This window comes from Necator americanus, chromosome IV (genome assembly GCF_031761385.1).
Source record: "Necator americanus strain Aroian chromosome IV, whole genome shotgun sequence".
Lineage (NCBI taxonomy): Eukaryota > Metazoa > Nematoda > Chromadorea > Rhabditida > Ancylostomatidae > Necator > Necator americanus.
In genome coordinates, this window is record NC_087374.1 from 28,427,508 (window position 1) to 28,439,150 (window position 11,643).

Below are 11,643 nucleotides of genomic sequence, written 5' to 3' on the forward strand. Positions count from 1 at the left end.
AAAAGGAGAAGAGGGTCTCCTTTTTCTTCTAGGAATCTGCGCAGCAGAGATGTTATTTTCTTTTGGATAAACTTCCATATTTCTTTAGCTTGTTTTCATTCTCTATGTTTATGCGTTTCTTATGTTCTCTTTCCTTTTTCTTGGCTATTTAAACCACTTCCACGATATGCCGTATCGTTACATTTGGATTGTTGTTTTTTCTTTCAGTTTCAGGCTGCTAAACTGGTATAGTTTTCTGCAATACTAAGCGATTTTTTGTTAGCCTCTCTAATAGTTATTATGATACTGTCATATATCTGGTGGAAATCCAGTGATCTTTTCCTATTCGTCCCTGAAAATTTATGATTTTTGGCAGTTTTATGGTAACAAGTCTAATAATATTGGTTAAAAGAAACTCCGGGTGCGAAAGTTGAGCAGCTCCCATTTTATTCTTCGTTTTCTTATTAACAGTTATCTTCTATTCATTATTGTATGCATGAGTATTCCAAACAAGTATTTTTACCTCTTTCCTCCCCAATTGTCCCTATTTTGCGCTCTTCCCGTTTGTTGTCATAGTAATCGTATCGTTGTTAATATGTTTATTTATAGATCTCTCCTAATCGAGTGTTTCGAGTGCTTTTCACAGAAAACGCCGTTATTGATGTTTTGCACTTCTGTGATATGTATTTGGCTTTTAACTTTATTCTTGTTTTTCTTTTCCATTCGTTGTTTCTGTAATAATTTGTCATTGTTTGATGTGAAAAGTTATCGAGATTTACACACATCTTAATTGTGGAATATTCATGCAGAGATCCAACTGCCATCGCTATTTTTTGAGAATTTTTTTTTTTCGTGGTTCTCCAATGTTTGAAATTACCACTTGGAACTGGATGATGTAAATATGAGTGCTCTGTTAAAAATAACCTTCACGTTCTAGCACCAGTGAACTAAACACCACCTTATCATCATATCGAAATGTGCCTATATCGGGTCGGAAAGACTAATCTACTCAAAACAATAGATGAACTTGAGTATAGTGCAGTCAAAACGACATGAAACCCGGTGCATTTGCGTAATTCGCTGCTTTCGAATCGACGCAGTAGAGTTAGCGGTTGGGATCGAGGTGGGACCATCGCGAACTACAGCGATGAGTGACGTTAACAAGGGTCTCTTTCTTACCGCTACGCTCTATTGCACCGCTTCGAGCGTAGCCACTTACGCAACTGCATCGAGCTTCAGGTCATTCTGACCCAGCTATACGTCTGTCTATATGTAACTAAACAACTGCGCTGTTTCTGGATGACATGACCATACTACAGTTTCTTCTTCTTGCTTACTGGTATCCGATTTTAGTGGAATACTGGTGTACCATCAACTAAAAATTCCAGATAAATGCATGTCGTGAAGAGAGCGTTTTTGTCACGGTACGCATGAACACATACGCAAACGTGCAACCGGTGGCGGTCAGTCGGAACTGAATATGTTCAGCCGTTTGAGTGCGATGCGTCCGCTTCGGTTAAGGGAGGACAAATGACAGAGGCAGAGGAAGTATTCGGAGAAGATGCAGAGAAGAAGTGTCCATTGCGATGCGTCGTGTCCGCAGGTTGAAAAGTTCCTCGTCAACGACGATCTGTATCAATCAGTAGTCACCGAAACAAGAACAAGAAGATCAAGTTATGTGCTAAAACAGTGTGCAAAACTGAGAAAAGACATGAAAAAAGCGGCAACGGATATGAATGAGATGACACTGCTGTTCTGGTTTTTTTTGTGAAGTAAAGTGCCAACTTATTACAAATTATTACCTAGAGGTGGTCGATATGTTTTGCAATGCCAGAAATCTTACTTTACTACGGTCAGAGGAGTTTATGAACGGGATTTTTATAGCGTCTAGTGCATCCTGCAAAGGTAGAGTTCGGTCGAGATTTCTGAAGGTTCTAAATTGAAGTTCGGAAGTTTCGAAACTGAAAACGAATGAAGAAAGTGCACAAAAAAGTTGCGAACTCCTGTTCCTACGTTCATCGTCGCTTGTCTGATTGTCTTCTTTTTTATTCCTGCTTCCAATTCCAAAGCGATACAGTTCGTGAGCAAATGTCCACGCGACTTTGCCCTTTCCTCCAGTTATTATTACTTTGAAGAAAAGAGAAAGTTCCTGAAAAAGAAGAACAATCCATGTAGATAAGCATTTACATTTAAAAAAAAAATGTAGCTATTCGCAATGGACGCATTATGAGCTGCATTTTCCGTATAGCTTATCTTCCATAGGGGCGGGTGTAGCGCAGTAGGTTAAGAGTTTCTGCTGTCTGCACGATCGATCAGAGGTTCGAATCCGCCGTAATGCTCACCATGCCCTTCATCCCTCCGGGGTCGATAAATTGGTCCCAGACTTGTCTGAGAGGATAAAAACACTGCCTTGACACATCGGCTAGCACCCGCAAATAATTCTACAGGCCAGTTACACGTTCGTAAACCTCAAACAATTCTGAATTAAAGTGGACGTAGTGGCGCATCCCAAGCGGATTGATTAACGCCAGAAGCTTTATCCTTTATGTTCTTTCTCGAGCGCATACTTCAGTGACTCATTAAAAGTTTATATGGTTCGTAAATTTATTTAGAGTTGTTTGAGATATGTAGGGCAGTTGAGTGATTTGTATACGGTCTACTTAAGCAATCACTTGTCTATTTGTTACCGGGCGATGTTCCTATAGTCGGGTCAAATCGACATGAATCACGAGTGTAGCTGCGGTGCATTTGCGTACGCGCTCGAAACGGTGCCGTGGAGGCAGCACTTGGGACCGTCGGAAACCGCAGCGATGAGTGGTGCCAGCAAGGATTTCACCACGCTCCACCGCAGCGCCTCGAGGGAAGCCGCGTACGTGCTTCATGCCGTTCTGACCATACTATACTGCTTAATATTTTATTTTGTGGAGGTGGTTGTAAGCTAATATCAATATACAATTGGACACAAATGTAGCTTTTGCGTTCTCATGGATTTGAAATTGTTGAGAATGAAGTGTAAAGGTCGTCAAATTTGCTTTTGGGAGTTTTCGCAGCTTCCTTCCTGATGACGTTATCGTTGGAAAAAAAAACAGCGGCTTATGTCAGACATTCGTTAAAAAAAAGACAGATATTTCATTACCTATTACACGAAAACAATAGTGATAAGGAGAACAATGTTATCATCAACAGGTACGATGTAAATAACAAAGGAAAGGCACCAGTAAAGTACCCGATAATAGTTGCATACATATAGGACACATAGTCGAGCCGTCAGGTCAAAATCGTCGTCAAAATCGTGTGGTGCAGTTGAGTGAGGGGTTGTGCCCGTGGTGGGACCCTTTCACGAGTCGGGGTGAGCGCATTTGGGCGGAGGTGCCACGCACCACGTACACAATTGCATCACAAGTCAGATTGTTCTGGTCCGAATTTGCGCTTTGTGTGCAAATTACAGGTTCACAGAAACTTCAAAAACTCAAAATAGAAACAATCAAAAAAACAAAATTAATGAACAATGCTAAACTTGCTAACAATGCTTGCAAGGAAAATCTGAAGATCATTACGTTGATACACTGGAAGTATCCTTATGAGTAGACTAGTTCTAACGAATGAATACAGAGGCAAGAAAAAGGGGGATTTGACAATGGAATATTGGTTTGAGGATATCTTTTTTTTTGTTGAAATTTCATCTCTGCGTATCTGATCCAATCGAAGCGGAATTCCGTAATTTTTTTCCGTAAGCTACGGAATCCTCTTGGCCATCATTTTGGTCAACGTGTCAGTCCTTCAGATCGAACTGATCGGGATTATGTACAAGTGGGTGGAAATCCATTGAAGTGTTGTAGACAGCCGGATGTGTGTGTGTGTGTGTGTGTGGATTCAGTTCCTTGTTATGTACGTTTGCCTTCAAGCTCATCCTTGAGAAGTTTGGGGACCTGAGAATGGAATGCATAATTTCCTATGATTATAGAAAAGAAAAAAAAAGGATTTTTTTTTTTGCACTCGAGCTTTTTTTTACGTAGATGTGGTTATTAGCTTTCTAGATTATGTGAAAACCCATTGTTTCAAGGTGAACATCTCACATCGGTCTCGTCAATACTTTCTACAGTACTTTTCATGCTGTAGCTGGGTATTAGCTTCTTATCTGATGGTTGACCGTCAAGTTCTTCTTCTACTTTCGATAGTTTTTTGTCGGCAAAAAAGGCTGTGGATGGTGCAAATCCTGAAAATGCGCAAAGATCGGAACTGCAGCTATACATAGGTAGTGTTAATGACAACAGTATTCCTCTGAAAATTAGCTACCATTCGAGAGATCGAAAGCTGTGTACGGTCTCTCGGGATTTGTGTCGACCACTACAGGCTTGGTGACGCCAAGACGTACAGGCTGCACTGATTGAGATCGTACTGGACTGAAAGGAAAGAAAATTATGATAAAGGATCTAAATTTATCAATCTAGATATATTCATATTTAGATCATCACTTGCAATTTATTTTTTTTTTTGGTTCATACAAAATCTAAATATATCCATATATATTCAATATTATTACTCATAATAATAATAACAATTATTGCTATTATTATTATTGATGTTATTATTATTATTACTATTATTATTATTTAGTTTTAATATCTTATCTATTGTATTATTTCATCATATTGCCTATTCGTTCATTACACTTTTTTGTGTTTTTTTTTATTATCATCGTTTATAGTACTCTTCTCAAAATATGTAGTTTCTTTTAACCGTAACAACAGCAACGTGTCCGGATATTTACTCACAGCCGAAGACGAAGCGCATCAGTGAATTTTCGTTTCATTGCTGCGGTCGTGCGCGAACGTGGTTCGCTGATGTTTTCTGAAATAAACAAAACTAACAACGTAGTGCGTAGTTTTAAGGCACCACCCCACGAATCTGTGGTGCTATGATTTCCAATGGCCACAAACTATGCGGGGTCGTAGATTGTAGGAGCGGGTGGGATATCGCACATTTCTTCCTAATTGCCAAAAAAAGCGGCCCGGAAGATGCGGCGCGTGCGCTAGCGTGGTGCGCTTCCGTAGAACTTCGAGAGTTCCGGGACGTTGTTCTGCAAGACGAGTTCGATTGGAGCGCGCCAATCTTGCGAACGGGCCGCATCTTCCGGACCGCTTTTTTCGGCAACTAGGAACAAATGAGCGAGATCCCACCCGTTTCTGCCATCTAGAACACCGTACAGTTTTTCACCGTTGGAAATCCGTACCACCCCAGATTCGTGGTATGCCTTTGAGGTCACAGATTTCAATTGTACGTATCCAACAATGACGATCATGGATAGATAAGTTGACATATAGCTAATGGTCATTGGCTTTGTTCGAGTAAAAGATCTATCACCAGATCTATCACGTTTTTTATTTCCCTTGAAAAAAAAAATCCATTGTCTAGGATTCACCATCTTTTTTGGTCCCAAATATTTTCTACCTTAAAAAGTTGAATGAAATTGGTGAACTTGAAACTCGATGTTGAAAATTTAGGACAAATGTGGTCCTTCTGAAGATTTTGAACTTTGATTTTTTAAAGATTTTTTTTGATTATTTTCAAGCAACCTTTTTAAAAGTAATGTAATTGAAACAATGTCATTCGCTCACTCATATATTCGCTTTTTTTTTCTCTGACGTTTAGTCCCTTGACTTCCAAATTCGAAAATTTTCACATTTCTTTTCTTAAAAAAAGTAGAGCACTACTATTGTTTCTATCCACCATATCTCTTTCATTTTAAGATACGCGTTTTCATCTCAGTTGTTTCTTAGATACTCTGATCATTTCAGTTCTGAGCCACAAACTAACCGCGGAGATCGTTCTGAGATGCTCTCAAGTTGACAGCGACCATCTTTACATTTTCATTCGAGTCAGCTAATCTGAAACACAAAAACATGGTAAAATTAGTAATAAATAAAAAGAACTTACTTGAAATCCTTTGTGGCAATTTCTAAAGTAATTTGCAACCTTTTCGGGGAAATGAAAATAAAATAAATAATAAATATATGTTCTATCAATTTTTCTAGGTTCCAAGCATGGATTGAAAACTATTCTAGAACATGATTCTCTTTTCATAGCGATGAAGATGATGTAAAGAAAAAGTTTCTTGAAAAAGTTAAAGTGAAAAAGTGATGAAGTATGTTTCACAAAAGTATACCTATGGATTTTTTGTAAATTTCGCAATACCCACTTAATGCCTTCAGCCGATCCCACAAGAATATTATCATGTCCGTGTTTTTGGCTCTCTTCTGAGTACACCGGCTCATAGTTCGGATCCATAAATCGATCCGGCAACAACTCCGGAGCGTAGTCGTAAGTTTCGTCAACAATTGAAAGACCAGTCTGAATTGCAACTCCTCTCAAGTTCTGTTTTTTCAGTGATTACGGTAGAAATTTCTTCTTACAGCAATGTTTTTGTCTATAAGAAAATTGCACTCGAAGTCATCGTCATCTTCGCCCAAAGGGTTCAGCAACGCTTCAGCGACCTAAACCAAACGAACGAAATTTTCTTCGCAACAACCATTTGATCCTCATTCATCGCGGTCGTAAATGAGAATACCCACCTTCATCCACCCAATGAAAAATATGAATTGTAGGATTGTCATGAATGGAACGTAGAGGTCGATCTGAAAAAATCAGAGCGATTTTCCGAAGGATTCGGCAAGGCAAGTCAAAAATCGGATTTGCGTGGCATTCTTGGAGTATACATAATATACCCGGTGATAGGGCATATTCCATACAGTTTGAGAGTTTTTGGTAATTGTTAGGTAAGTATTTTATGATCGTACCTTCTGTGATGCAGGGGAATCACAGAGATTAAGGCTTTTGTTTGATTTTATTGGTATTATTTGTTACCAGTCTGAACGTCCGGCTGAAGCCGGATATCAGACTTCTTGTAGGCCTTGATTCGTCCACATTCTCTGATAGAAATTAAATGTAGTGGCATTTTCGTCAAGTAAATTTCGTAGTTTTTCTAACGACACTTCCTTCTTTTTTTGTTCCCTTTTCGAAAGAATTTAAATGAAATGATGTAATAATGAAATTATTAAATGCGTTAGTACTACGTTTGAAGGGCATTTAAACTTGATTTTACACCTATATTTCTTCGATACCGTAACAATTCGGTAAAATAGATCGGAGCGTTTTCTTTCCTTTCTCCACCACAGCGCATAATAAAATGGTTACGTGAACTGACAAGAACATCACCATCGTACCCATCGTACTGATAAAGATAAGGATTGCGTACGCGCTCGAAACGGTGCAGTGGAGGCAGTAGTTGGAACCGAGATGGGATCGTCGCAAATTGCAGCGATGGGTGGTGGCACTGATGGGTCTCAGTACGCTCCACCACACCGCCTCGAGAGAAGCCGCGTACGCAATTGACTCATGCCGTTTTGACCCTATATATATTCGGTGGAGCGTAGCAGCTAGGAGCGTGGTGAAACCTTTGCTGACACCACCCATCCCTGCACTTTGTGACGGCCCCTCTCGGTTCCAACTGCTGCTTCTACCGTGCCGTTTCGAGCGTGTACGCGAGTGCACCTCAACTACACTCGTGATTCATGTCGTTCTGACCCGACTGTAATATACACTCACATACACGTGACAGAATAACGGCGTTATTATATAGTATGATTATGTAGAGGATAAAGGATAAAGTGCTTGCCGTTAATCAATCTGCTTGGAATGCGCCATCGCCTTTACTTCAATTCAGAATCGTTCGAGGTTTACGAACACGTGCTTAGCCTACACAGTGACTTACGGGTGCTAGCGGATCTACCAATTCAGGGTTTTTATCCTTACAGACAAGTCTGGTACCAATTTATCGACCCCATGGAGATGGAAGGCTTGTGTGGGACTAGAGCGGTCTCAAACCATCAATCGATCATGCAGGCACAGCGGAGGTCTTACCGGTTGCACTATACCTACCCCGAGAGGATAAAAATACGACATGATTCATCGGCTGACTCTAGCAAGCCGCTTATAGGTTGCACACGCGTTTATAAATCTTGAACAATTTAGAGTTGAACGCGTTGAGACATCCCCTAATGTTGCAACAACCCATTATCAACAACGTACACCTCTTACTTATTTCTTTGGCTGAACCGATTCCAGAGAGTCCGTTCCTTAACTAGCTAAGAAAACCTTAGCCCGGTCTGTGTGTGTCTGTGTGTAGCCGATGCAGTGCAGTGGTTAAAAGTGTTGTCGCGACTACACGGTTAGGAACCGTCCTTGTGCCGGTCAAACCGTTCACCCCTTCGAGGATCGACCAGATTCCTGTGGGATGATAAAGGCAATGACTGGACTGCTCTGGAAATAATTTTAATGGTGCACACGGGTTTATGAACCTGCAACCCAACTTTAGTAGTTGGTTTCTTGCTCCGTTGAACTGCGAGAACCGCCCATACTTGTCACCTTCCCAGTAGAGGATAAAATAAAAGGACAGCACATTTTTTGCGGATGGAAATATTAAGAATTCCTCACCACACTTTTATTTGGTGCAGTATCCCCAAGTATGTACTGGCGTGAAACCATACATATCAGAAAGTATACACGAACGGCGAGGAAGACCACCTAAAATTAAATTAAACTATGAAACTATGTGGGAGATTTTGGATGACATTCCTAAATTATGCGATTTCACTCACCTGTGGATAGGCAATCGGTACTGGCACCCAATCAAAGTTGCATAGAAGGGCGAGATTCGTGCGAAACGTTTTTATTTCCTGATATAAGTTATTTTTTAAAAATATCTTGAGTATAAATGTATCTTGGAGGATAATAGGCATTCCAGAGAGTTGTAAACAATGTACCGTCGTTCCATTGCATAGCAGCACACTCTACATGCAATCACTTACAGCCATCTTTGCAGTCAAACTACGTACTCTGCAATACCGTAGCCAATGTACTGTGCCGCACCATACTACGTTAACAAAGATTTTTGTGAAAGAAAATCTTAAAGATGACTGTAAGTGTGAACGCGGAAATGTAGAGAGGTGAATACAACACATTAGCGTAGAAACCATCTAGTAAGCAATATGTGGAACAAAAATATCAGCGAAAATGCATGCATCCGTACATCCACGACACCGACCTACCCACTGAAGATAAATGAACTCGTTGGGAATTGCAGCCCTTGTGTTGACTATGAATGCATATTTCTTTCATCGTTCACCACCCGGAATAATTACGCAACTTTAAAAATATTCTTTGGAGTTGTCGTGCTTTATTCATATTCAGATTCAGATTCATATTCATTAGTTTTTTCTAGGTAAAAACAGCGTTATCGTGCTACTGCTATCCTTTTTCCTGCTTCAAAAATGCCAGAATTTTGCCGATATAGAAGGCATACGAATAGCTACATATCAGTGCTTGAGGACAATGGGTGGACGTCCTGACTCGCTAGCAACTGCAGCCCCTGTCTATCTGTCTGCCTCTGGTCTATCAATGCATATTTCCTTCAATGTTCACCACCCGTTCATCCTATTGTCCTCGATCACTGATAGCTTTTCTCAGTGTTTCCACAGAGAGGAGTGCTTCCCCGAGCCTTAGTAAGTAGAGACTATGCGAAATAATCGCATCTAAATTCTTATGGTACAGTCGAGACAAAACGCAATGGAGCGCAGCGAAGTTGCGTAATCAGCTGCGCTCGCAGAGCTGCGGTGGAGCGCAGCGAATAGGGTCGAAGAGACCTTTGGTAGCACCAATCATCGCCGCACTTCGCGACGGTCCCACGTCCACTAAATTCTTCGCCGTTTCGAGCGCAGCCGCGTACGTAACTGCACCGCACTTCATGTCGTGTTGACTTTGGATGGCTTTGGAGATCAACTTTTGACAGCTCTGATTATTACTAAGCGTGAAAATCGAGCCCTGCATCTCTTCACTTTTACAAGTGCTGGTCTGGCTTGTTCAAGAGTTACGAAGAGAACAGAAACAAAACCTACGTTGATACATGTGTTAAGAGAAGGTGGAGCGCTAAGATGCCCATCTTTGTGAGCTCGATAGCAGAGTGTAAGTGCCCAGTTGATCGGTGCCCAATATTTGTTATACACAATGTTGATCTTCTCCAAGTCGTTCTTTTCGCCCTCGTGGAGAAATCCTTCAAAAAAACTCTTTAAAAAAGATCTGTTTTGTGTGGTTTGTCGGCTTAGCTCGGCTAGGCTCAACTGACTTTCTATTGCAGAAGTTCCAGATAAGACCTACCAGCTGTAACTAATGATTCCAAATTCGGAAATCGTCGCCTCACTTTCATGGAAATATCACGAAACACCAAAATCTTAAAAATTTTGACTATTTGAAGTGTTTTTCTCCTCGGGATTACAACTAACCTGAGAAAGTACCACATATCTAACTATGGTACGACGAATTAGAACCACTTCCTTACCGTCACCTTTCATTAACGTTGAAATTGTTAGGGCTACGCTAAAAAGAGCAAGAGTAAAATAATTGTAATGGCTGTTCTAGAAAATGACGTCGATATTCAATGAAGTAACGAGTTGAATGGCTCCAAAGATTTTTTTGACACTCCTTTAACAAATATTCCAGGACTATTGCCGGAAATCTACACATCTATCACAGTTACGCATCGCTGATTGCAGCAAAGGTTCACCAGAATCCCCAAAATAGGAACAATTTGTTGGGAATTTGATGCAAATGGAACTCCAAAAAGACTATTTTCTCTGTTTTCTGGATCCGAAAATATACTGGGTCACTAATGTCACTTACTTTTCAATCCAACCCATATTGTTGAAAATATTTCTCCAGCGATCGATTATAACTGTAACAAAGAAACCAAGCATAAATGTTAGAGGGATATAGTCGAGCTTCTTATCACAATGCGCGGCGATTCTTTCAAAGGTACTGGAAAAAATATTCGTTTAATTACTCCAGAAATTTATTTAATTACTCCGGAAATAAGTTGTGGAATATTTGAAGAGAGAATTCCTTACCCTTGACTGTCCTTATCCATAACGTATCGATACATGCAAAAAACCATGTAGTATCCGCACACCCACATAATAAGCTCTGATAGCACCGATTTCCATATGGAACCACGCCATCGAAATAATAACCGAATGAAAGAAAATGTTGATACAGAGGAAACGTCCAGGTTATACGAGACCGTCATTTGCAATAACGGATCTGGAATAAATCACGGTACATTTGTATGTTTCTTACACGCATAAATGCATAGAAAAAGCTATTCGAAAGTAAGACAAAAAAAATCGAGCGGAGTTTTTAAAGAAGTGCTATTGGTCAACAGAAAGAGGAAAACACGCTATTGGTTTATGTAAATTGACCAACGACATATGTTTATAATAGTTCATTTAATTTGGACTGGTTTAAGGCACACATAGTTCGCCGTTGTTTTTCTTATCAAAATTAAAAAGAAAAACAAAACAAAAAGTACTGGAAAAACATTTGGTATCTTTGAGAGTAAATTTTGCGGTTCAAATGCTGATTTTTTGAATTGAATCTTTTGAATTTATACTTTAAACTAATTTTCTAATCAATTTTTGTTTTCTGCAAATTGTTAGAATCTAATGTCAAGCGAATGAAATGCGACATTTTTAACACCCTCTCCTTTTGCCTTTACTTATGGTGTTGAAAACGCTGAAGCTCCTGGCCAGATTTGTTCTGCACGTCGAAAACATG

At 40.0% G+C, this 11,643-nt stretch overlaps 1 protein-coding gene across 2 annotated transcripts; it reads right to left on the reverse strand.

The window, feature by feature from the left end:
* Positions 1-3,863: 3,863 nt before the first annotated feature.
* Positions 3,864-11,116, reverse strand: RB195_003008 (uncharacterized protein; the record flags this gene model as incomplete). Of its 2 annotated transcripts, XM_064200503.1 has the most annotated exons (15): positions 3,864-3,908; positions 4,056-4,195; positions 4,276-4,382; positions 4,755-4,830; positions 5,797-5,867; positions 6,179-6,330; positions 6,393-6,473; positions 6,552-6,614; positions 8,473-8,562; positions 8,637-8,714; positions 9,933-10,087; positions 10,192-10,264; positions 10,317-10,410; positions 10,714-10,848; positions 10,938-11,116. In XM_064200503.1, the coding sequence occupies 15 exons, from the start codon at positions 11,114-11,116 to the stop codon at positions 3,864-3,866; spliced, it is 1,539 nt and encodes a 512-aa protein (XP_064056384.1). The 2 variants fall into 2 exon arrangements, with proteins under 2 accessions (XP_064056384.1, XP_064056385.1); XM_064200504.1 differs by lacking the exons at positions 3,864-3,908; positions 6,552-6,614; positions 10,714-10,848 and having other exon boundaries at positions 4,038-4,195; positions 10,938-10,972.
* Between the last annotated feature and the right edge of the window lie 527 nt (positions 11,117-11,643).